At 38.1% G+C, this 25,479-nt stretch overlaps 3 protein-coding genes across 8 annotated transcripts in view; 2 read left to right on the plus strand and 1 right to left on the minus strand.

Annotated features, from left to right (window-relative positions):
- TEX12 (testis expressed 12) overlaps nt 1–4,447 on the plus strand; it is a 68,128-nt gene extending 63,681 nt beyond the window's left edge. For all 3 annotated transcript variants that reach the window (XM_053923970.1, XM_045203988.3, XM_024570741.3), the window contains exons 3-5: nt 220–331; nt 434–485; nt 2,871–4,447. In XM_053923970.1, the coding sequence (XP_053779945.1) occupies nt 220–331; nt 434–485; nt 2,871–3,015 (309 nt within the window). In that variant the 3' untranslated portion in view covers nt 3,016–4,447. The remainder of the gene's footprint in view (nt 1–219; nt 332–433; nt 486–2,870) is intronic.
- IL18 (interleukin 18) overlaps nt 1–25,479 on the minus strand; it is a 78,189-nt gene that overhangs the window by 31,467 nt on the left and 21,243 nt on the right. The gene's annotated exons all lie outside the window — the stretch shown is intronic.
- Nucleotides 5,585–25,479, plus strand: part of BCO2 (beta-carotene oxygenase 2) — a 39,722-nt gene continuing 19,827 nt past the window's right edge. For 2 of the 4 annotated variants that reach the window (XR_006656908.3, XM_053923969.2), the window contains exons 1-5: nt 5,592–8,131; nt 9,406–9,610; nt 20,847–21,058; nt 21,235–21,350; nt 22,020–22,122. Coding sequence is in view for 3 of the 4 variants with exons in the window: in XM_053923969.2 (XP_053779944.1) it covers nt 7,867–8,131; nt 9,406–9,610; nt 20,847–21,058; nt 21,235–21,350; nt 22,020–22,122 (901 nt within the window). In the remaining variant the exon portion in view is untranslated. Of the gene's footprint in view, nt 8,132–9,405; nt 9,611–20,846; nt 21,059–21,234; nt 21,351–22,019; nt 22,123–25,479 lie in introns of all 4 variants that reach the window. The other 2 variants (XM_045203977.3, XM_045203978.2) reach the window with 2 other exon arrangements.

Below are 25,479 nucleotides of genomic sequence, written 5' to 3' on the forward strand. Positions count from 1 at the left end.
CAAAACAAAATTTAGTATGTTGAACAAGGTGCTTGTTGAGACTAAAAGTTTCCTTGGTAATAAAATTTCAAATGACTAATTAGGATACAAGATCATAGGATTTGTAGCATGTTTGCTTTTTTCTGAAAGATGTTTTATTTTGCTTTTAAAAAATAGAATGTATACATCTTAAGGATCTTGTTGATTATTTACCTATTTTCTTTTACTTTCTTATATTAGCCTCAAATGCCAGATAGTCTGCAACTGTCCTCTCTTGGAAAATCAGATTCATCTTTCTCTGAAAGCTCTGGACTGTTTTATAAAGATGAAGCCCTGGAGAAAGATTTGAATGGTGATGTATATACAATGCTTATATTTCTCTATATTTATTTTTTATAATAAACACAGAAGGTTTGTGGTATTTCAGAACTTAACTTAGTGATTTTTTTTATAGATATGAGCAAGGAAATTAATCTAATGTTGTCTACATATGCAAAGATCTTAAGGTAAGTGCTTATAGTATATTCTCTTGAGTCTTTATTATAGAAGTTTTCTTCTGGACACTCCATAATGGGAACTTTAGTTCAGTGGCTGCAGAACCTATCCAGTTACTATAAGTTTGAAATTTTAAAATTCTACCTCAATTTCTTATAATAAGTTAGTTTGTTATTTTCAAAGAATAATCTGAACTTTTTCACTGAACATCTTTTGTTTGCTATTACCAGAATGAATACTAGGCTGGATATATTTTGGTCTCTAATTAGATGATATAACAATTAAAATTTTATGATAAAACCCCTTTCAGAAAACTACCATTTGGTGAAGTTAATGATAATAACAGAGTGATATTAAAGATAAAATAAATGTATTTGTGAAATATTTAAACATCCATATACATTTGAAGGATGAATTTTAATATTTTATTGATGTGAGATTATCATGTTTTATAAGGTGTTTTTTTTTTAAGATTTAATTTATTTTTTTTTTAGAGAGAGAGGAAGGGAGGAAGAAAGAGAGTGAGAGCAATATCAGTATGTGGTTGCCTCTCACACAGCCCCCCACAGGGGACCCGTCCTGCAACTGAGGCCTGTTCCCTGACTGGGAATCAAACCTGTGACTCTTTTGTTTGCAGGCCAGCACTCAATCCACTGAGCCACACCAGCCTGGGCTATAAGGTGTTTTTTAAAACTACTGGACAGTCACTGTATTTGAATAATGGTTTGTGTGGCTGTTAAAATAATGTATAGTCATGCTCCATATAATGATGCATTGACTGTGTCAGTCAACGACAGATCACATGTATGACAGTGATCCTATAGATTCTAATGGAGCTCTATTTCCTGTAAGAAATGGAAAGCTATGTGGCTTAGGAAGAATTTTGTTTTCCTCTGATGGGATTTATATCTGTGGGCGCTTGGCAGTAGATTCTCTCTCATTCATGGAACCTCAGTTTTGAGTGCACAGGCTGCAACCTAAACAGTCAGGCACTGATCTGATTCAGCACAGAGGAGACTGTTCCCCCCGTGCTACATTTTCAGATAGGGCTATAGCCATCTCAGATCTAGGTTGATAGTCTTCAGAGTACTTTGCTATAAAAATATTTGTTGAGGACCTAAGATCGTATAAAATTACATAGTTCTGAAGGAGCTATCTTAACAAGTATAAGTACCACTGCCACTTTAGTAAAAGCTTTCTGTGACAGTGTGGAGGCAGCCTGTCCCTGTACTTTGGAAATATTTTCAGGTTAAAATGATGTAAAATATAGATAAACTTTATGTATTCCATCAATTTAATGCCAGAGAGAGCCCTTTCTGTCAGATAAAGTCAAAGGAACCAAAAATAAACTTCCAAAGTCAAAATTGAGCCCTCAGTTCTATACCCTCTCCATGTTAAATAACCTCTTTTAAAAAAATGAGTATCACAAAATTCTTTAATATAACCACTTGCTCCAACATGCAATAGCCAGACCACATTACTGTGACTATTTCCTATGTTCCCTTTGTCTTCTTGATTTTTTTATTCCTACTGATTCTCCGGCTACCTTTCACTCCCTTCTGACAGTTACTATTATAGTGATTTACGCCTTACCCAGCCAGTTTCTCCTTGACATTATCAGTCAGTGTGCCTACATTTGTGTTCATGGAGCAGTGTTGACAGTTTCAGTGTTCTATTTCTGACCCTGTCAGAAGGAAGTAGGCAGGAGGGCTTGTGGGACAGTGTCTATAAAGTCTCAGTAGTGTCCAGTAATGTCCTAGGCCCTCGCATTCACTCACCATTCAATCACTGACTCAACCAGAGCAACTTTCAGTCCTGCAAGCCCCATTGACACTAAGTGCCCTCTACAGGTGTACCATTAAAAAACATTTTTATAATGTATATTTACTGTAACTTTTTTATGTTTAGATAAATACACACCTATGTGTTACAATTGCCTACAATATTCAGTACAGTAATGTGTTGTACAGGTTTGTAGCTTAGGAGCATAGACTATACCATATAGCCTAGGTGTGTATTAGGTTATATACCGTCTAGGTTTATGTAACTGCACTCTATGATGTTTCTGCAGTAATCAGATCATCTGATGATGCATTTCTCCAAGCATATCTCCATTGTTAAGTGAAGCATGACTGCATAATGTTTGATGTTAGAATTATAATTTATAAGATATGTATTCTGCTGTGCCAGGAGAATTCGAGTAGTCAAAATATTTGTGGGACTAATTTAACTTTCACTGAAGAGTGTTTGTAAACTGAAGCTTTCCAATGTACAAAGCTATTTAAATGAAATAACTAACAAATATAGCATAATAAAGAACATCACTATGATAGTGTGTTTTGACATTATAACTATTTAACTATTTAATTTAACATAAACCCTTTTTTCCCCATTAGTGAGAGAGCAGCAGTAGATGCATCTTATATTGACGAGATAGATGGACTCTTCAAAGAAGCCAATACTATTGAAAACTTTCTGATACAAAAAAGAGAGCTTCTGAGACAGAGGTTTACAGTGATTGCAAACACACTGCACAGATAAAATTGTGTGCTTAAAATAAACTGAGAATTTAAACCCATTATTGTTGTAATGAAAGAATGGCATATATGCTCTAAAAGTTGTTAAAGAAAATATGTACCTTAAACATAGGAGGGGAAACTCACTGAATTTCTTTTCTAGATTTAAAGGGGACTTTAAACTGGACATTGATATGGAGTACGTAGGTTTTCTTTTGAGGATCAAATATTTGGTGTATTTTATAAAAGTGTAAATTATTTAAATTATATATGGATTCTTTTTTTTTCTTAAATGCCCTTGCTTTCAACTTCTAAAAGACTCAATGAGTTAATTTGATAATGTTTAACAATATTGTACATTAAAAAAATATTTTGTTCAAATAGCAGATAGCTTTGGAAATAGTTTTGAAATGTTTTTCATGGTCAGTATTATAAAAAATTAAAACCTAAAAGTGATTTGTCCAGTTTCTCAATATGTAATGAACTATATGTGCTCTTGCTATTTAATATTATCATTTGATTATTTTCACTATTAGTTATTATACATGATTAATAAAAGTTTTTCATTTATAATTATTTTCTTGTGGTAAAGTAAAAACCAGAAATAACCAGAACCTCATATGACTTGGCTTTTTTATACAACCATATCAGTGATGTTGTTAATGAATTGTACTTACAAGTTTTAGCAGTTGTGTGGTATGGGGTAAAATTAGTGGTCCTGAAGTAAAGAGTTTCTGGCCAAGATGGAGGTGTAGGTAGAAACCCTTTGCTTCCTTGCACAACCAAAAGGAGGATAACAACTAATCTAAAATCAATAAACAACCAGCAGTGCCAGAAAATCAAACTGCATGGCACTCTGACAACCACAGAATTAAAGAAACAGTCAAACAGAACAATCAGACTGGTAAGATGGGCAGACAGAGAGAAACTGTGGCAAGGCGGCAGACCATGCGGGCGGGACTGGCTGAGAAACCGCGCCAAGGCAGGGACCGTGCTATGTGGGCGGGGCTGACTTAAGGGGAAACTGAGACTCAGAGTGGACTGTGGACTACTGTGGTTGCCAAGGCGGGAGAAATCCCAAGAGAGTTCCTTGAAAAGTGGGCTGGAGATGAGCAGGGGAGCTGCATTGATCCCTCTCTGGCCCCTCCCCCTCAAGCAGTGCCACAGCACAGCAAGGAGGGTTGCCCTGCCCAGGTGAATACCTAAGGCCCCACCCCCTTACAACTTACAACTTAACTGGGGCACCGAACAAAGATAGGGGGCCAAAATGAAAGAACAGAGCAAAGCTTCAGAAAGAGAGCTAAGTGATGAGGAGATAGCCAACCTATCTGATGGAGAATTTAAAACCCTGGTAATCAAAATGCTCACAGAACTGATTGAGCTTGGTTTGAAAATGAAAGCACAAATGAAAGATACCAAAATGAAATAAAGTAAAATATTCAGGGAACCAACAGTGACAGGAAGGAAACCAGGACTCAAATCAATGATTTGGGACAAAGGGAAGAAATAAACATCCAACTTGAACAGAATGAGGAAACAAGAATTCAAAAAAATGAAGAGAGCCTTAGGAACCTCTGGGACAACTTTAACTGTTCCAATAACTGAATTATAGGGGTGCCAGAAGCAGATGAACAACAGCAAGAAATTGGAAACTAATTTGAACAAATAAGGGAAACTTTCCCAATCTGGTGAAGGAAATAGACTTCCAGGAAGTCCCAGAAACCCAGAGAGTTCCAAAGAATTTGGACCCAAAGAGGAACACACCAAGGCACATCATCATTAAGTTACATAAGATTAAAGATAAAGAGAGAATCTTAAAAGCAGCCAAGAGGAAAGGAGAGAGTTACCTACAAAGGAATGTCCATGAGGCTATTAGCTGATTTCTGAAAAGAAACCTTACAGGCAAGAAGGGGCTGGAAAGATGTATTCAAAGTGATGAAAGGCAAGGACTACATCCAAGATGACTCTATTCAGCAAAGCTTTCATTTAGAATGGAAGGGCAGATAAAGTGCTTCCCAGATAAGGTCAAGTTCAAGGAGTTCCTCATCACCAAGCCCTTATTATATGAAATGTTAAAGGGACTTAACTAAGAAAAGGAATATCAAAAATATGAACAGTAAAATGACAACAAACGACTATCAACAAATGAACCTAAAAAAATAAAAGAAGGAAAAAAAACGAAAACAAAAACTAAACAAACAGCTAGAAAAGAATAGAATCAGAGAAATGGACATCATATGGAAGGTTTTCAGTGGGGAGGAGGAAGGGAGGAATAGGGGGGAAAAGGTACAGGGAAGAAGAAGCATAGTTGGTAGGCATTCAATAGATGGGGAAAGGTCAAAAATGGTATAGGAAACAGGGAATTCAAAGAACTTGTATGTATAACCCATGGACATGAAGTAAGTGTGTGGGGGGGAGCTGGAGGGTTGAGGGGTACAGGGTGGAGGGAGGAGAAAGGGGGGAAAATTGGGAAAACTGTAATAGCATAATCAATAAAATATACTTTTATAAAAACAGAAGTAAAGAGTGGCTAAACAAGGCAGATTTGGTGAATCATTTTAATCCTGTTATAATTCAGAAGTTGAATTTGGACTAGTGGATTTCTAATACTTATCTAGCTAAAAAAAAATCCTCCCTTTGATGGAAGGCTCTGCTATGATTTTTTGTATAGTTCTGTTTTTATTTTATTTTATTTTCTGTTTTTAATTTATGTTTTGAAAGATTTTATCTACTTTTTGAGCAAGGGGAAGGGAGGGAGAAAGAGAGGGAGAGAAACATCAATGTGTGAGAGATAAATTGATTGGTTGCCTCTTGCACAACCCCAACTGGGGACCAGGCCTGCAACCTGGGCATGTGCCTTGACTGAGAATCAAACCAGTGACCTCTCGGTTCACAGGCCCGTGCTCAGTCCACTAAGCCACACCAACCAGAGTGGCACTATTAGGATTTCATTGAAAATTTTCACTATGTTATATAATTACATGTAATAACTATATTAATCAGATTTTAAAAACCATAGCACTCAGTTTTTAGTCACATATATAATTCAATGTATTATATATTTTTTGATTTAATAAATATATTTCACTGATATAAGCAATCACAAATTTGGGCATATTTACAAACAATACCACAAGGAATTTGGTATTCTTCAGGTGGACAGCATGTTTGCCTTGTTGCTTTTTAAATGTTCAAGTAAAATCTCATTTCATAAAATTATTTCAAGGCATATATACCTACCACATAACAAAATACTCATACAAGAAAGGATTGCAAACAGTATAAAAATATTTATTAAACACTGATTATTAAGTGGAAAAATTATTAGGTTTGTAGAGAGAGATACTAATGGAGGTCAATCAAGTAACTATAAGAAATGGGATTTTAAGATATTAAATGCAATCAGAAGACTATATTTGAAGTGATATACCATATCACCTGGATTTTGAGTTATTCTGTTACTTACAGAGTTCGTGAATGTTCTAAATACAAAGATGACACTATTGGCCCATCACTATTAAAATGTTCTTGAGTTATTTTTTTCCTAAGCATTTATTATTAATATGAAAGCCAAGGCTAATAGGTTGTTTCAGAATGGATTTCATAATATACTTCTTATATCTTGATGGTGTCTCCATTGTTTAGTATCTGATTCTTCCTGTGCAGGTTCAGAGAATCGATTTGATCTCTTCATTTGGTATGATTAAGACTAACTGTTTTTTAGTGAAACTGTGTTTACTGTCAGAAACCATGTGTTACTGATCAGAACAACTACCTCTTAGAGGAGAAGTTCTTGAATGCCTAATTAAGGTTTATTTGCCCTTTAATTTACACTTCTAACATCACATTGCCCTTTAATTTACACCTCTAGTATCACTCTTTCATTTCAATAAAATTTCACAAGTTTGTATTTTTCACTGATTACAAATGAAAACATATACTGACTATCTTTGCATATCATATTATGCTAGGTACTGTGGGAGATACAGAATAGTTTAATATACTCTTTGTTCTCCCTTCTGAAAGTTTTAACCACTCCTTTCTAGAAACTGCATTTAGGTGCCTTTGCTAGGAAGACATGATATGTACATGTTAAAAGAATTTCTGTGGCAGTGCTAGTAACTCCTAGTGGGAGTAGGGCTTTTTAGCAAACGGCCAAAGAGGTCGATTTTCAAATGGGTTTTTGAAAAGGGAAGAGGGAGGTCTACGGCTGTACCACCCTGAATGTGCCCGATCTCGTCTGGAAAGGGAAGAGGGAGGATATTTCAGGCAGGGAAAAGTTTTTTCAAAGGGCTAGAAGAATAAAAACATGTGGTACATTTATAGTCATTTCACTGGACTGAGAATTCACAAAGGGGAATAATGTATCATCTAAACTGCTAGAGAATCAGAACTGAATTTTGTTTTCTTGATTTTCTCAATTTGTAGCACAGTATTTGATACTGTGGTGCTCAAAAATGTTTGTTAAATTAATAAAATTATATATGGTTAAAGTTTTTTAAGAGCATACCTTCACAGGACCTTATTCATACTAGATTGTGGGAAAATGTTCTGTAAATTAATGAATAGAAAAAAAAAAGAAGAAGAATGAAATGTTAGAAAGGCAGAGAGACAAAGGATTAAAGGTAGGTTTTGGCCAGATTGTAGAGTCCTTTGTTGACAGATTACATTTGGACTTTATTCTGTACAGAAAGGAGATCTGGATCTTTCAGGGGAGAGCAGTAACATAAGGAAATTCATCCATGAATCAACTGACTGAATTGAAGTGTGAGGACAGATTTGAATGAGGAGAGTTTAGGGAGGGAGACCGCCGTTGGTAGTTTAATTTCATATTTCAAACACTACTTATTATAGATAGGTTATTGGAGAACTTGTTATGGAAATGAGAGTGAGAGAGATTTCCCATGTTTTGAAGCCTCTCCTCCGTCCCATCCCCCATCCCTTCTTCCCATTTTTTGTTCGTGAGCCAGGGACTGCCCAGGAAGTTTATTTTCCCTCACTGCTAATGAATGTGAGGATTTGGAAATCACAGGATCTGCTGCTACTTAACACAAAAATGGTCTTTCAACTCTTCTTCCGTTTCATCCACCATCTTTCTACCATTGCAGTGGTTTTCCGATCTGTGATACACCGGATTCCAGGTAGGGGATTTGCCCCGTCCTCCTCCTCTTCCTACCAGCCTGAACTAATAATTCTGTGCCTTTTGTGAGAATACTGGGAGCTTCTGAAGTTTTCCACTCTTTTTGAAGCAGATACAGGCAGCAAGTGCAGAGCTAGGAGTTCAAGAATACAAGAGTCAGGATTTGTTCATTCCTCAGGGAAACAGCCTTTCCATTTGTATATTTTATAGGACTTACAAGGGCAGGTTTCAGGGTTTCAGGATTCTCCTGGATTTGCAATAGGAAAAATATTATTGCCACTATTTAGACCTTTCTCAATTGAAAATCACTGCTTTACATTCTAATGTAAATATTTGGTTCTTCTATTTGCATTCTGAGGGACTTCCTTAACACTCTGTTTATTGTTTTGAAGCTTTCTATTATAGCTACTATTATTACATGATTTTATTTATTTCTTAAAATATTTATTTAGTTTTAGAGAGAGGGGAAAGGAGGGAGAAAGGGAGAGAAACATCACTCCCTTTCTGGGGGCCTGGCCCGCAACCAAGCCCGCTTTTCATAGTGTCCCTATGTCTTAGTTGCTCTAGTTTAGACTTTTATCTCAGTGTTAAGGTTTTATGAAATAAAATAAATGACTGGATTTTATAGTACTTTGTTAGTTATATATTTGACCACCCCTCTGTGTAAGGCAATACTGCCTTTTGAACGCTAAATGTGAGATAATGGGAACAATTTCCAGGTCTTTGTTATATAACTATTTTTTTTCTTGTGGCTTTTGAACTTCAGGTAATTTTAGACTAGGTATCACTGCATAGTTTAGTTTATGATACCCTTCTCCTAGAAAATGCCATGTGACATTCATGTGAACATTAAAATAGAAGAAATTAAATTGTAGATCCTATTAAATGCTCTCCACAAATCCCCATGAAATTTTTGGGATCACATTCTGGTGTATATAAAGTTCTAAGGTCAACATAATTATGATAATGTGAAATGGTGGTCACTTTTTATCATAACAGTGAGGTTGCTATTAGCACATCTAGGGTTAGATTCCATCTTGTGAAAAGATGAACACTGTTCGTATATTTGTACAGCAAAGATAGAAAAAGGATTGTTGTTTAAAAAAAAAAAAAAAAGGAGAACCAAAGAACTAATCTGAGAATGAGGAAAGAGAGAGAGGAATTTGGAGACTATATTCGGAGTTAGGTTTACACTTCCCTGACCAGTAGGGAGAAATAGGCATATTAGTAGAAGATCGGTAAACATTTTTTGTGTTTTTGATTTCTTCTTCACAGTTTTGAAGAAGTGCATAGAAAACAGTCATCAGACAAAAGTGATCTTCAGTAAGCAGGAGAGTCTTCCGTGTGTTGCACCACTACTGACCACAGTGGAGGAGACTCCACACGTCATCTCTGCTCAAGTCCGAGGACATTTTCCCAAGTGGCTCAATGGGTCTCTACTTCGAATTGGTCCGGGGAAATTTGAATTTGGCAAGGACAGGTAAGCTTTGAGTTTTGGAAGAATTTCGATTTCTTTGCATGGACTTGTTCTATTGAATACACGTTAATATCTGTTTCTTCTCTGAAGCTGACATTGCCATGTGATCCCTTTTCATTGCAGATGAGGAACGTAGTTTATAGGGAAAAAATGGAGACTTAATTCTGTTTAAAAAGTTGACATTTCTGTTCTGTAGAAGTTCTCTGAAGGTTTATGCCAAAAGAGAAGTGTCAGAAACTCTGTACTGAGCTCTATTTCACCACAAGTTCCTGAAGGAAGGGACAGTGTCTTCTCTTCATACCACTCCCGCACCCAGTACTTCCCAGACACCGTGGCTCTTTCAGTTCCCCCAACTGCACACATTTTATTTCTGCTCAGAGTCATGGCTTTGCTCTGTCACCTGTCTTCTCAAGTCTGATTCTTATCATTCAGATGTCAACTCAAAATTTCATGTCAGTTGAGCCTCCCCTGATTTCCCAATCTAAAAATGCTATTATTTATTATATTACCTATAATGTAAAAAGTATTTTAATTCTTTATAAAACATGATCAATGTCATTTTAATGTTTTTTTATTAGCTTTGTCTCCCCATTAGAAAGTAAGTTCCATGAGAGCAGGGACTTTTTCTTGTTCACCTCACATCCCCAATATCTAGGACAGTGCCTTGCACTTAAATAGCACTCCATAAATATATGTAGATAAATGAAAAAATACCCAATAACTCTTCAGTGTGTCATTTCTCTGTGTGTCTAGTAGGCATTTAAAATGATATGAAGAAATCCCTATAGTAAGGAAGGAATCTGCTTTGCTTTAAACAATTTTAAATATTAGACATTTTTTTTATCTAAACGTTTTGATTTTATGAAACTTTAAAATATAGAAAAGAATAGGGAAATGTCTGTATCACATCTCTGTTCGGTATTTCATGCTAGTCTTCCCATTTCTATAGGTTTGTTTTAAATTACTATCATGATATGTAGAATTTTTTATTGTAGTATAATTGACATATAACATTAAATTAGTTTCCGGTATATAACAATGGTTTGATATCTGCATATATTATGAAATGATCACCAAAATAAGTCCAGTTAACACACATCACATACATAGTTACAAAAATTTTCTTTTCTTGTGATGAGGATTTTACTCTCTTAGCCACTTTCAAATATGCAACAGTGTTATTAAGCATAGTCACCATTTTGTCCATTATATCCCCATGACATACTTATTTTATAACTGGAAGTTTATACCTTTTGACCACCTACACCCTTTTTGTTCCTCACACCTCCTGCAACCACCAATAAGTTGTCCATATCTATGAACTTGGTTTTTGTTTATTTGTTTGTTTTGTTTTAGATTCCACATATAAGTTTTAGGGAACTGTTTCATGCGTGGGAATTGTAGCCCAGATCCCACTTGGAAAAGCCAGTGGGAGCAAGGTCCGGCAGGCAGGACCCATGCCCAAGGACAGGTTCTCCTGTGGGGATCAGGCCTGCATTATACATAGGCTGCTATGAGACTGGCTTTTGCTAAAACTCCCTCACCCTGGATTGAGGCAGCAAATGTTTACTGAGAATTTTTAACTTCCTAAAGTCTGTGCTAAACCACCCAAGTATGGAGTGTGACCAGTTTCCCCCTTGAGCTGTAACATCCTTCTCTTTGAAGTAATTAGCAGCATTCTTTCCTTTGTTGTCTGTAAAAGTTAATCACCTACAGTGAACCTGTGCATAGTAAATGAGGACCATCCTTGATGTAATGTGCCCAGAAAAGCAATAAAAGCCTGTCCAGGCAGGGGTCGGGTTCTCTCTTGGGCTCTTTTTGGCTCTCTTGCCCTCTCTCTCACTTAGAGGGTGGCCATGCCATCCCTTTTTCTCCACAAGATTTCTGTAGTCCCTGTGTTTTTGTCCATTGCTGCCACAACACACGGATCCCGCTGGCCAGGATCTGCATCAGTAAGTAAGATCATATGGTATTTGTCTTTCTCTGTTTTTCTCTATCTGACTTATTTCATGTAGCATGATGACTAAAAGGTCCATCTATCTTGTCACAAACAGCAAGCATTCCTTCTTTTTATAGTTGAATAATATGCCATTGTATATATGATATGTATATATATCATTTGTATCACATGTTCTTTGTCCATTTATCTATTGACGGACACTTAGGTTGTTTCCATAGCTTGGTTATTGTAGATAATGCAGCAATGAATATGGGTGCATATATCTTTTTGAGTTAGTGTTTTTGTTTTCTTCAGATAAATACCCAGAAGTGATATTGCTGGATTACATAGTAGTTCTATTGTTAATGATTTTTCATGTTTTGATGGACCTCCACACTGTTTTCCATGTTGGCCATGCCAGCTTAGATTGCTACCAACAGTGCACAAGGATCTCCTTTTCTCCACATCCTTGCCAACACTTGTTATTTCTTGTCTTTAAAAAAAATCCTCAGCCCCGAGGATATATTTATTGATATTAGAGAGAGGAAGGGGGAGGGAAAGAGAAAAGAGAAAGAAATATCGATGTGAGATAGAAACATATATTGATTGCCTCCCATACATTCCTCGACCAGGGATCAAACCCACAACCTAGGTATATGCTCTGACTGGGAGTCGAACCTGCAACCTTTTGGTGTATGGGACAATGCTCCAACCAACTGAGCCACCCGGCCAGGACTAGTTCTTGTCTTTTTGATAATATGTAGTCTACTAAATGTAAGATGATATCTCATTGTGGTTTTGATTTGCATCCCCTGATGATTAATGACATTGAACATCTTTTCATGTACCTGTTGGTTATCTGTATGTCTTCTTTGGGCAAATGTCTATTCATGTCTTCTGTCCAGTTATATGAGTATGTGTATGTATACATATATATACATAGATATAGGAGTGTATATATACATCTGAGTGTTATATGTATGTGTGTGTGTATCTCTCTCTCTCTCTCTCTATATATATATATGTATATGGATATCTAAGTATATATAGGATATATGACTATAGGTGATAGTAACCAATTTTTTTTTTGCCCTGGTTTTAAAAAGTTTACACTATCATCAGCTTTTTTTTATCTATATTGCTATGAAATTTCAATAATCATTATTTTCAATGGCTGGATGATATTTCAGGAACAATGACCTTTTTAAAAAATGTGGTAAAATACACATAATATAAAATTTACCATCTTAACTACTTTTAAGTGTACAGTTCAGCAGCATTAAGTACGTTAACATTGATGCTTTTATCACCACCATCCACCTACTTTTTATATTGCAAAACTGAAACTCTGTGCCCATTAAACAATAACTTCTCTTCCCAAGCCCCTGGTAACCATACATTCTACTTTCTGTTAGCTACAACTTTCCTATGGGCTTGATGTGAATCCGAGTGTAGTCCAACTGTGCTTTCCTAGCTGTTATTGGAAACAGATCAAAAATTAGGGCCATTGTCAAGATATATTGGTCTTAATATCCCAAGTATTTTAATTTGCTGAACTTATTGCACCTTGTTTTCACTGAATAATAGACTTATTATGATAGTGCTCAAGGGCAATAAAATGCAGTGGTCCTTCACCCCAACAGCTACTCAGGAAGCCCTTAAGAAGTTACTTTTGATGCCCTGGGTGGAGACTAGGGTTGGGGGGCAGGGTAATGGGGAGGTAGTTTGTGTATAGAAAAAAAGAGGGTGAGTGAGTTGACCCTACCTGTAACCAGATAAACTCTGCTTTTCCCTATTTCACAGATTTAGATTTCATACAAGTTATAATCTGAAAAAAGATTATGAGGCAAAAAGAAAGAGAAGATGGAGAAGGAGAAAAACAAAACTACTGGTTCAATCCCTATAGAGAAACAGCCTCTTTAAAAGGCACATGGTATTTCATTGACTACAGAAGTAGCTGTAGTAAATTTTAAACAAAACAGCAGAGCTACTTATGACCTGGTTTTTCAGTACAGGCCTCTTTTAAAGATAACATCTTTGTGGGGGAAGTGGGTGTTGTAGCTGGTCCTCAAGAGTGTCTGATTTCTCATTCAAATCAATTTTTTCTGAGCTAGCAATAGGCATTTATAGCAAGAACAACGTATTGCCTTCCCCACAGGTGAGAGGAGACACTGAGACTTAGTTTAGTAGTTGGTCCTCAGAGTAGACTAAAGGGAGAGGTAAACAACTAGTCCTTGTAACCCTTCACCTGTGGGTAAGAATAGCCCCACTAGCTGTGAATCTCTGGTCTGTTGGTTAGCTGCCATGTAATAGTTCTCTGTCAGCATGCAGACATGACATAGTAGTGACATGACATGACATTCTTCAATTAAAAATTTTTGTCAGTGATTTCATCGAAGGCATGCTTATTATTTTTTTAAGTTCTACGTATCTGGGCAGAGTAGTAAATACCCTCAGCATCTCAATATTTGCCAGTCTCCTGGAATGACTCCAGGATCCATGATGAAGGTAGTGGGGAGTCCCAGTTCCTTGGCCATCCCACTGCAATGATCGCCCCCCTGTGCCTCCGCAACAATGCCACGTAGCAAGGCTTCATCGGAACTTACTCCACAGAACTGCCTACCCTAGAAATCTTGAACTCTGAAACTCTACTCTCTGCTTAAACTCCAGTTTCACACTCCTCCATTCCCATTCAACTTACATCCGGTAGCATCAAGTTCTCCTCTCCTTACTCTTCGCTGTCCTCTCAGTCTATCAGCTCTGCTTTAATTTCTTCACCCTGGTGCAGATTCCAAGATGAGTCACTTCAGAGAGTCACTCTCACCACCATCCTCACTTCCCTGCTTTTCCTCTGACCGATTACAGTAGTTTCCTCCACTCACCGTTCCGGCCTGCTAGAGGAAATCACATAAACTTGCAGGTTGATTCAATTACAAAATTATGATTTCCAGCCCTGTTGAGTCCTTGGTACCATCATCGTTCTTTCCAGCCTCTCCAGGGCCCCTTTCTGGAAGCCTCCCTCATTCTCCCTGTTCCTATCACTCTCAAAGATAAACCCATCTACTTCATAATGAATGGAGGGGCATTTGGATTTGGGCTCATTCAGCTTCTCCCTTTCCCACCTCCAAATCTCCCCACGTACTTACCCATTCCTGCCTCCCCACCATCTTCCTCTCCTCTGGAACCCTGCTGTGTCATTCACATCCCTCCCCTTGCATCTGTTTCTCCTTCACTAACCCCTTCTCTCAGCCTACAAATGTCCTCTCATCCTCAACACCCTCATTCTCTGTTCCACCTTCGTCTCTCAGCTACTCTTTCTCCTTCCCTCACTGCTTCTGTTTTTATACTTCCTGACGTCTTCTCAGTTCACTGCCATCTGACTTTAAACCCCACCACTCTACAGCATCTGTTCTCAAAAAGGTCACCAGCGCCTGTTAATTATTAAATGCAATGGGATCCTTAGTCCTCAGCCAGACTTTTGTACAGCATTTGACCTTACTGGCCGCCCATGTTAAAATTCTCTCATCCCTGGGTTCCCACATGATATGTTCTCTTTCCTTCTGATTGCGTGTCCTAAAATCATTTTTTGTTGCTTATTTTACTTTCTTGTTCCTTTAATGCTGATATATCCCATTCTCTGCCTTGCATATTCCCTTTTCTCTCATTGTATGCTTTCTTGAGGATTGTGGAAATATGTTCTTTGGAGTATGATGGAGTGAGTTCCAATCCCATTTTCATCAGTTATCAGTGCTATGATCTTGAGCGAGGTTTCCCACATGGAAAATGGGGCTAATAACATCATTTTTGATGGTTGGGTTTGAAGAGCAAAGGACACAGGCACATACAGTGACTCTTTCAGTGGCTGACGAAAATTGCCACTTAGTACATTTTCATTCTCTTCTTTCCCTTTCCTGCCAAATAGCTTCTTGTAGTTCACCTTACTTGTACGCCCAGGCTTAGAGTCAGCACTGAGTTCGATTCTTGTTCTCACACTTACCAGCATTGTGACCCTGGGCTTGTTCTTGCTCTGAACCTTGGTTTCCATGTGTGTGAAATGGGAATGATAATTTCTCACAGGATTAATGTGTGTGTGTGAAAAAATTCTGTATGAAAAGATACAGTAAAGTGGTTAGCGCAGTCCCTGGTGTGTAGTTAGTGCTCAGTAGATGGTAGTTATTCTCTCTCATTTGCGCCTGCGGCTATACCTGCCACACAGAGGTCCTCTCAGACCAGCACCTCCCAGCCTCACCCCTTGTGCACTACACCTGCATTTTGACAGCTGGCTGTGAACATCTCTACCCTGATGTTCTACAAAGAGTTCAGACTCTTATTCAAACGTGAACTCTTTGCTTTTTCCCAACACTAGGTCTTCATGTGTCCTCCATTTCTGTTACACCACTGTCATCCAGCTAGTCATTCAGGTGTGGCTCTTGGGACCTTCTCTTATCAGTCACCTCTGACTTGTTTCTGGACTTTGTGCTTTTCTGACTATACTGCTTCAGTCTAGGCTGTCATCCTCTGTCACTGGAACTGTTTCCTCATTTCCTTGTTTGTTTCTCGCAACCTGGATGCTCCTCTTTCCCATATTTGGTGCTGTGTCCAGAGTGACCTTTCTAAGATGTGGGTCTCACAGTGTCAGTGTCCAGTTTCAAAACTCCAGGCTTTCCTGCTGAAGGTCTTCAGGCCCTGAGTCTAAGTGCTGGTAGGCCCTGTGCTGACCTATGTCTCCATCATCATGGCCTGCCCCACACTAATTTATTAACTGGCTCTTCCTCCAAGATGCCACATGGCTTCACAGCTCTTTTTTAAAATCACCTGTCCCTGGGAAGCCCGTCTCCACCTGACAAACATCCTTAACAAACCAGCCAAATGTTTCCTTCCCTTTTGGCCCTTCCCTGACTCCCACGTCCTCCCATCCTGTTGCTCCTTCTGTGCATGAAAAGCAGTTTGAACGTGTCTCCATTGCTGCAGTAATCACTCTGTGGCATAGTTATTAACGTGCCTGTAAGCACGGGGTTTGGCACAGCTCCTGGAAGTGTTGGTTGATTTGAATCAATGAATGCACAAAATGACAGAGTCTGGAAGGATCTTGGGAGATGGAATCTAAGAAGTTGAGAATTATTAAACGTAAATGTGAATGAAGAAAAGAAATTTTAAAAGTATAAGGATGAAGGAGATGTGGTTTAACAACAGAGTGTGTTAAAGATTAATCAGGGATTTTGATTGACAGTTCAATACGGGTCAACAATATGAAATAGTAACAAAGAAAAACAAGAAGGAAAGAAAAGAAGATGAAGTATATTAAATGAGGAAGCTGTCTGATTTTATACCTATACTTTTTTTGTGTTTCATTCTACATATTATGGTTTTAGAGGGATTTAGACTAGAATAGCAATAATTATTGAAACTATTTTTTTTTTAATTTTAGAGGGGGAGGAAGGGGGAAAGAGAGGGAGAGAAACATCAATGTGAGAGAGAAACATTGATAGGCTGCTTCTTATACGCACCCCAACCACCAGGGACCAAACCAGCAACCCAGGCATGTGCCCTGACCAGGAATCAAACCAGCAACCTTTCACCTTGCGAGATGATACCCACCCCTCTGAGCCACACTGGTCAGGGATCTTTTTAATATTTTTGAAAAATATTACCAACATAGAAAAACTACTAGCTAACATAATCAAGAAAAAGGGAGAAAACACAAAAGTACTACATAAAAAATGACAATGGGAAAGAAACCATTCAAATCAATAAAAAATTACAAGAGACTTTTCAGACCTCTCTTCTAATACATATGAAAACCTTTTAAAAGAGCAAATTTCCTGAGGAAATACAGGTTATCAAAACTGGTAGAGATAGAAAGTTTAAACAGATTAATTTTTGTAGAGGAAAAAGAGAAGCTGATTAAGGAACTACTTCTCAGAGAAAGCACCAGGCCCAGATTATTTCACAGGGAAAGTCTCCCAAACCTTCAAATATTCGATAGTCTCAATGCTCAAAAGGTTACTTCAGATAGTTCCAGCCAAGATGGAGGTGTAGGTAGAAACCCTTTGCTTCCTCGCACAACCAAAAGGAGGATAACAACCAATCTAAAATCAATAAACAACCAGAAGTGCCAGAAAATCAAACTGTGTGAAACTCCGACAACCAAGGAATTGAAGAAACAGTCAACTAGACCAACCAGACCAACCAGATGGGTGGACAGAGAGAACTCTTGGCAATGTGGGGGACTGTGTGGGTAGGGCTGGCTGAATGGGAAACTGAGACTCAGAGTTGACTGTGGACTTTGGCGGTTGCTGCCATGAGAGAAACTCCTAGTCTCACTCAAGGGTTCTTTGGAAAGTGGGCTAGAGCCCAGCAGGGGAGCTGCATTGTTCCTTCTCTGGCCCTCCCCCACAGGCAGCGAGGATTGCCCTGCCTGAGTGAATACCTAAGGCCCCGCCCCCTTACAACTTATCAGGTGGGCCAAGACAAAGAAATATGGCCCAAATGAAAGAACAGAGGAAAACTTCAGAAAGAGAGCTAAGTGATGAGGAGATAGCCAACCTATCTGATGGAGAATTTAAAACCCTGGTAATCAAAATGCTCACAGAACTGATTGAGCTTGGTTTGAAAATGAAAGCACAAATGAAAGATACCAAAATGAAATAAAGTAAAATATTCAGGGAACCAACAGTGACAGGAAGGAAACCAGGACTCAAATCAATGATTTGGGACAAAGGGAAGAAATAAACATCCAACTTGAACAGAATGAGGAAACAAGAATTCAAAAAAAATGAAGAGAGCCTTAGGAACCTCTGGGACAACTTTAACTGTTCCAATAACTGAATTATAGGGGTGCCAGAAGCAGATGAACAACAGCAAGAAATTGGAAACTAATTTGAACAAATAAGGGAAACTTTCCCAATCTGGTGAAGGAAATAGACTTCCAGGAAGTCCCAGAAACCCAGAGAGTCCCAAAGAAGTTGGACCCAAAGAGGAACACACCAAGGCACATCATCATTAAGTTATCTAAGATTAAAGATAAAGAGAGAATCTTAAAAGCAGCCAAGAGGAAAGGAGAGAGTTACCTACAAAGGAATGTCCATGAGGCTATTAGCTGATTTCTGAAAAGAAACCTTACAGGCAAGAAGGGGCTGGAAAGATGTATTCAAAGTGATGAAAGGCAAGGACCTACATCCAAGATGACTCTATCCAGCAAAGCTTTCATTTAGAATGGAAGGGCAGATAAAGTGCTTCCCAGATAAGGTCAAGTTCAAGGAGTTCCTCATCACCAAGCCCTTATTATATGAAATGTTAAAGGGACTTTTCTAAGAAATTGAATAAGATCAAAAACTATGAAAAGGAAAATGACAACAAACTCACAACTATGAACAAATGAATCTAAAAAAAAGAAAGAAAAGCAATGAAAACAAAAACTAAGCCAACAACTAGAACAGGAACAGAATCAGAAAAATGGACATCATATTGAGGGTTTTCAGTGGGTGGGGAGGAGAGAAATAGTGGGGAAAAGGTACAGGGAAGAAGAAGCATAATTGGTAGGCATAAAATAGACAGGGAGAGGTCGAAAATGGTATAGGAAACAGTGAATTCAAAGAACTTATATGTACAAACCATGGACATGAACTAAGGGGGGAATGCTAGAGGGTTGGGTGGTACAGGGCAGAGGGGGGATAAATGGGGAAAATTGGGAAAACTGTATTAGTATAATCAATAAAATGTACTTTTAAAAAAGGTTACTTCAGAGAATTGAAAATGAAGGGAAACTTTCCATTTTTTTATGAAGCAAGGATAACATTGATATCTATACATGATAAAGGTGGTGCAAAAAAGAAAACCATTATTCATTCATATTATTAATAAATATCATTGAAAAAGTTCAAAATATATAGTACTAACATAGTGCTAATAAATATTTTTATTAACAAACAGAATCCAACACTACATTAAAAATATAATTCACTGTGATGAAAATGTTCTGAAGATTTGTTTCACAATGATGTGAACAAACTTAACATTAACCTGTATACTTAAAAATGGTAAGGTGATAAATTTTGTTGTGTTTTTTACCACAATAAAAAGAAATTACTTTTAAGACGGTGATGGTAGCCTTGCTTATCCATGGCGAAGACATGAAGAATTCAAACTGTCAAGGATATGAATGAAAAGTCTATATGATGTTAAACCCTTTTAAAAGTAAAACCACAAACTTTTCCTTAGAATTTTTCAATGTTCCATCATTTAAATAGATAATTTCTAGTGCAATTATATGGACAAAAATGATTATCCAGTAATCTTTTTTTGGATAGCAGTTATCTTTTTTGTTGACTTTTGCATAATTTTGATAAATTTGAAACATTTTAAAGTAAATGGACAATGTAATACATATAAGATAGAAAAATAACTATTTTTAAAATCTTATAAACCCATTTGAATTTGGAAAATGTCAAGTATTCCATATCATCTTATGCAATTCTCTCAGGTGTAAAACAAAGAACTTTCACTGCTGAAGTCCTTCTTAAAAGAAAGGATTTTTGGGGTCATTGCTAGCAAGATAAAGACCAGGTCCTGGGGCATGAAGTCTAAAAAAGCAGCACAGCTAGGTGGAAAAGACAAGTATGCCAGCTGTCGTGGAGTTGAAGGGCTTTTTAATACAACCGGCAGGGGGGAGAAAGATGTAAATTGTTCTGTAAGAATTTGCATTGGCTATAGATAAGGTGGGTGGGATAAAGTGAAGGAAGCTTGGTTCTAGGATGGACAAAGAGTCTGTAAGAGTGAAGTGTTTGCTCCTTTGGATTGGTTGTGGAAAGTTCTGTGTAAGAAGCAGAGGCTCCTCTTGTGGGGTAATGCCTGGCTAATCTCTTTTAGATAATGATGGAAATAGCCACCTGGAAGTTAACTCAAAGTTTCAATTTAAACTCAGGAATGTAAGCAGTGTTTTATTGGTTATGCCCTGAAGTTAACTGATGAAGTTAACTGATTAACTCCTTCTTGTCTCTTCCTTCTACCCCCTGGACTGCTGTTATTTAACTTAGAATATCTAAAAATTTTCTCCTTGTCAAAGGTCAAGGTCAGAATTGTTTTAGGAGTCACTGGCTTAGGGTTTTTCTTTAGCCCTCTGAAGTGTGAGGTCTTTCACAGGGGTAAGGGTCAGGAGGATGTAAGCATCCCTTAATTTCATGTTCTCAGGTTGTGCTGGGAACCCATCCCATCTCCTTATCGCTGTGTTTGAAATCTCTCATTTTGACCCCATGTTTTTCATGCTAATATTTGTTTTTCTATGTTTGCTCCTATTTGAAGGTACAATCACTGGTTTGATGGAATGGCTTTGCTTCACCAGTTTAGGATGGAGAAGGGCACAGTGACATATAGGAGCAAGTTTCTACAGAGTGATACATATAAGGCTAACAGTGTTCATAATCGAATTGTGATCTCAGAATTTGGCACACTGGCTCTCCCTGATCCATGCAGGAATGTTTTTGAACGTTTCATGTCCAAGTTTGAGCTGCCTGGTAAGTGGCTATTAATGTGCCTAGAATTTGCACGTGACACTGTTGATTATTTAAATTGCTATGATATATAACAATCTATATAAATCTTGAAATAGATTTTTTTTGGTATGAAAGGATGCCTAAACTGCTTTTGTTTCCTATTTTGGTTTTTAAGTAACTCTGGGATTTGGTTTCAGCAATGACTGACAACACCAATGTCAACTATGTGCGGTACAAGGGGGATTATTATGTTAGTACTGAGACCAACTTTATGAATAAAGTGGACATTGAAACTCTGGAAAAGACAGAAAAGGTAAAATGTGGGTTTAAAAAATGAATAAAATAGACTCCCACATTTCTTTCCATTCAAAATAGTTCTCGGTGTAGTAGATATCTGAATAAAAATAGGAACCTTAACCAAGCAAAACCAAAATTACTCGTGGTGCACCCTCTGTCCTGATTAGAATGACTTGTGGCTTGCTTTCCCATAATTCTAGACTTCTACCTTAGTCCTAATATCTGAAGGCTAGGGTAAAGGAAAAATATAACAGATCTACTTTGGCCAGCTCATGTTTTTCCTAGCTATTGGTAGAATTGGACTGGAAATTGTCTAGATCCATACTGCTTTAGCTTAACACATTAATTAAAAGTTAAATGAAATTTTGGACCAAAATTTTAATTTTAATTCTTATTATTTTGAACTTTCCTGTGATCTTGGGGGGAAAATTACCCTTATTGGATAATCATTTTTGTCCATTTTTTGTTTGTTAGTGGTGGGTTTTTGTTTTTATATTTTTGGTCTTATTTTTTTTTCTTTAGTAGGAAAAATGATTTTGATTTCTTAAAGGTGAGATATTAGGGCTTAGGTTGTAGTTTCCATATTTTACTTTAACAGTGTTTGACACATCTCTACTCTCTCTGCATCTAAATAGAGATCTGCCTGTGTAACATTTAAAAGTCTCTGATGGCCTTACATTTGCAGGTAGACTGGAGCAAATTCATTGCTGTGAATGGAGCCACTGCACATCCTCATTATGAGCCAGATGGAACAGCATACAATATGGGCAACTCCTATGGGCCACGTGGTAATGTGGGATGGAGATATTTTTAAAGATAATTGTGATTTTGCCCTGGCTGGGTGGCTCAGTTTGTTGGATCATTGTCCTGTACACCAAAATGTTGTGGGTTCAGTTCCTGTTCAGGGCACACATAACTAGGCTGTAGTTCAATCCCCAGTTGGGGTACGTACAGTAGGCAACCCATCAATGTTTCTCTCACACATGGATGTTTCTCTCTCTCTCTCTTCCCCTCCCTCCCTCCTGTTCTTCCTCCCTCCCTCCCTCTGTCCATCCCTTTCTCCCTTCCTGTCTCTCTAAAATCAATAACCATATCCTTGGGTGAGGATTAAAAAAATAATAATAATTAGGAGGTAACTATCTTCTTAGGGTTCTATTATGGCTTAGATGTAAACATATGAAACTTCATTTGAAAGGTTCAGAAAAAAATCTCTGAAGTGGCATTACTGAACTTAAAGTATATGATTTATCTTTGAGTATGTGTTCTGTGGTGCTTTTGCACATATGCCTAGCAGCTGATTTTTTATTTAACCTCAGCATCATTCATATTTTTATGTTCCATTGTGCTTTTTGGCTCATAAGCATTGTAGAGATTTTCAATATGTATTTCTTAAACTTACATTTTTAAGAAGTACCATATTATAAGTATAAGAAATTTAGAATTCTGTAGCAAAGATATAGGGAAGATGCACTGTCTATCACATGGGGAAGAATTTATGTTTATAATGGGAGTAATACATCACAAAGTGAGTTAAGGTTACAGTGCAGTTGCATTTACAACCATGTACATCACATCTCTTTCCTGGTCATCTTCATACTTCCCCAGTTGCCTACCAATCTGCTCCAGAAGGTTCTAATAGCTGATAATGGTAGCTAACATTTATCGAGTGTCTAGTATGTGCTGTAGTTAAGCATTTTTCTGTATCTTTTCTTTTTTTAAAAAAAATATAGTCTTTATTGTATTTTTCCATTACCATTTAGTCCCCTTATACCCTCCTCCTCCCAGCAATCACCACATTGTTGTCCATGTCCATGAGTCCTTTTTCCTTTTTGCTCAAACCCTCCACCCCCCTAACCTCCCCCATCACTAGATGTCATCTGTTTTCCATATATGAGTCTGTCTGTGCTTTGCTTGTTACTTCAGTTTGCTTGGTAGATTCCACATATGAGTGAAATCATAGTGTTTGTCTTTCTCTGACTGGCTTATTTCACTTGGCATAATGTTCTTCAGGTCCATCCATATTGTCGCAAAGGTTAAAATTTTCTTCTTTTTTACAACCAGGTAGAATTCCATTGTGTAAATGTCTCATAGTTGCTTTATCCACTCATCTATTGATGGACACTTGGGCTGCTTCTGTATCTTAAGCATTGTAAATAACATAGGTGTGCTTATGTTCTTTCGAATTAATGTTTTGTGTTCCTTTGGATATATTCCCAGAAATGGAATTTTTGAGTCAAAATATAGATCCATTTTTAATTTTTTGATGTCTCCATACTGCTTTCCACAGTGGCTGCACCAGTCTGTATTCCCACCAACAGTGCAAAAGGGTTCCCCTTTCTCCAGATCCTTGCCAGCACTCGTTTGTTGATTTATTGGTGATAGTCATTCTGACAGGTGTGAAATGGTATCTCATTGTGGTTTTTATTTGTATTTCTCTGATGATTAGTGACATTAAGCATCTTTTCATATGTCTATTGACCATCTGTATGTCCTCTTTGGAGAAGTGTCTATTCAGGTCCTTTGCTCATTTTTTAATTGGGTTGTTTTGTTTGTTTGTTTGTTTGTTTTTTCATTTTTGTGATTTTTTAAAAATATATTTATTGATTATGCTATTACAGTTGTCCCATTTCCCCCCCCACTCCACTCCATCCTGCCCACCCCCCTCCCTCCCACATTCCCCCCCCATAGTTCATGTCCATGGGTCATACTTCTAAGTTCTTTGGCTTCTACATTTCCTACACTATTTTTACCCTCCCCCTGTCTATTTTCCACCTATCATCTATGCTACTTATTCTCTGTACCTTTACCCCCCTCTCCCCCTCCCACTCCCTTATTGACAACCCTCATGTTCTAGTTGTTTGCCTAGTTTGCTCTCGTTTTTGTTTTATGTGTGGTCGTTAATAACTGTGAGTTTGCTGTCATTTTTACTGTTCCTATTTTTGATCTTCTTTTTCTTAGGTAACTCCCTTTAACATTTCATATAATAAGGGCTTGGTGATGATGAGCTTCTTTAACTTGACCTTATCTGAGAAGCACTTTATCTGCCCTTCCATTCTAAATGATAGCTTTGCTGGATACAGTAATCTTGGATGTAGGTCCTTGCGTTTAATCTTGGGTAATGTAATTATGATGTGCCTTGGTGTGTTCCTCCTTGGGTCCAGCTTCTTTGGGACTCTCTGAGCTTCCTGGACTTCCCGGAAGTCTATTTCCTTTGCCAGAATGGGGAAGTTCTCCATTATTTGTTCAAATAAGTTTTCAATTTTTTGTTCTTCCTCTTCTCCTTCTGGCACCCCTATAATTCGGATGTTGGAACGTTTCAAGGTGTCCTGGAGGTTCCTAAGCCTCGCCTCATTTTTCCAAGTTCTTGTTTCTTCATTCTTTTCTGGTTAGATGTTTGTTTCTTCCTTGTGGTCCACACCGTTGATTTGAGTCCCAGTTTCCTTCTCATCACTATTGGTTCCCTGTACATTTTCCTTTGTTTCTCTTAGCATAGGCTTCATTTTTTCATCTGGTTTTCGAACAGATTCAACCAAGTCTGTGAGCATATTGATAAGCAGTGCTTTGAACCGTGCATCTGATAGGTTGGCTATCTCTTCCTTGCTGAGTTGTATTTTTTCTGGAGCTTTGAAGTCTTCTGTCATTTGGGCCATTTTTTTTTTGTTTGTTTGTCTTGGCGCATCTCTTACTTTAAGGGGCGGAGCCTTAGGTGTTCACCGGGGCGGGGTAATGCTGGACGCTGTACGTGGGGGAGTGGCCGAGTGGGAGCAATGGCGCCCACCTCACTCTCCTCTGGATTTCAATCTTTCACTCCGATACCCACAATCAAACTGGGCCACTCTGGTGCTGGTTCCCGAGTAAGTGGGCCTGTGCACACTCTAGGCCCCTGTGGGTCTCTCCAACAACCTCTCCTGTGAGGCTGGGAGTCTCTCCTGCTGCTGCCCCAACCCCCAGGGGCGCTTTCAATCAGAGGTTTGAGGCTTTATTTCCCCGAGCTAGAGCCCTGGGTTGCGTGGTCTGCTTCACTGCCCGCCGTTCGTCCGGTTTATCTGTGGGCGAATGTGGTGCCACAGGGTGCTACCCGCCACTCTGCCTGCCCCACTCTCCGCCACTCTGAGTCCGGCCCTCTGGGTTTATCTGTGCAGATG

This window comes from Desmodus rotundus, chromosome 5 (genome assembly GCF_022682495.2).
Source record: "Desmodus rotundus isolate HL8 chromosome 5, HLdesRot8A.1, whole genome shotgun sequence".
NCBI lineage: Eukaryota > Metazoa > Chordata > Mammalia > Chiroptera > Phyllostomidae > Desmodus > Desmodus rotundus.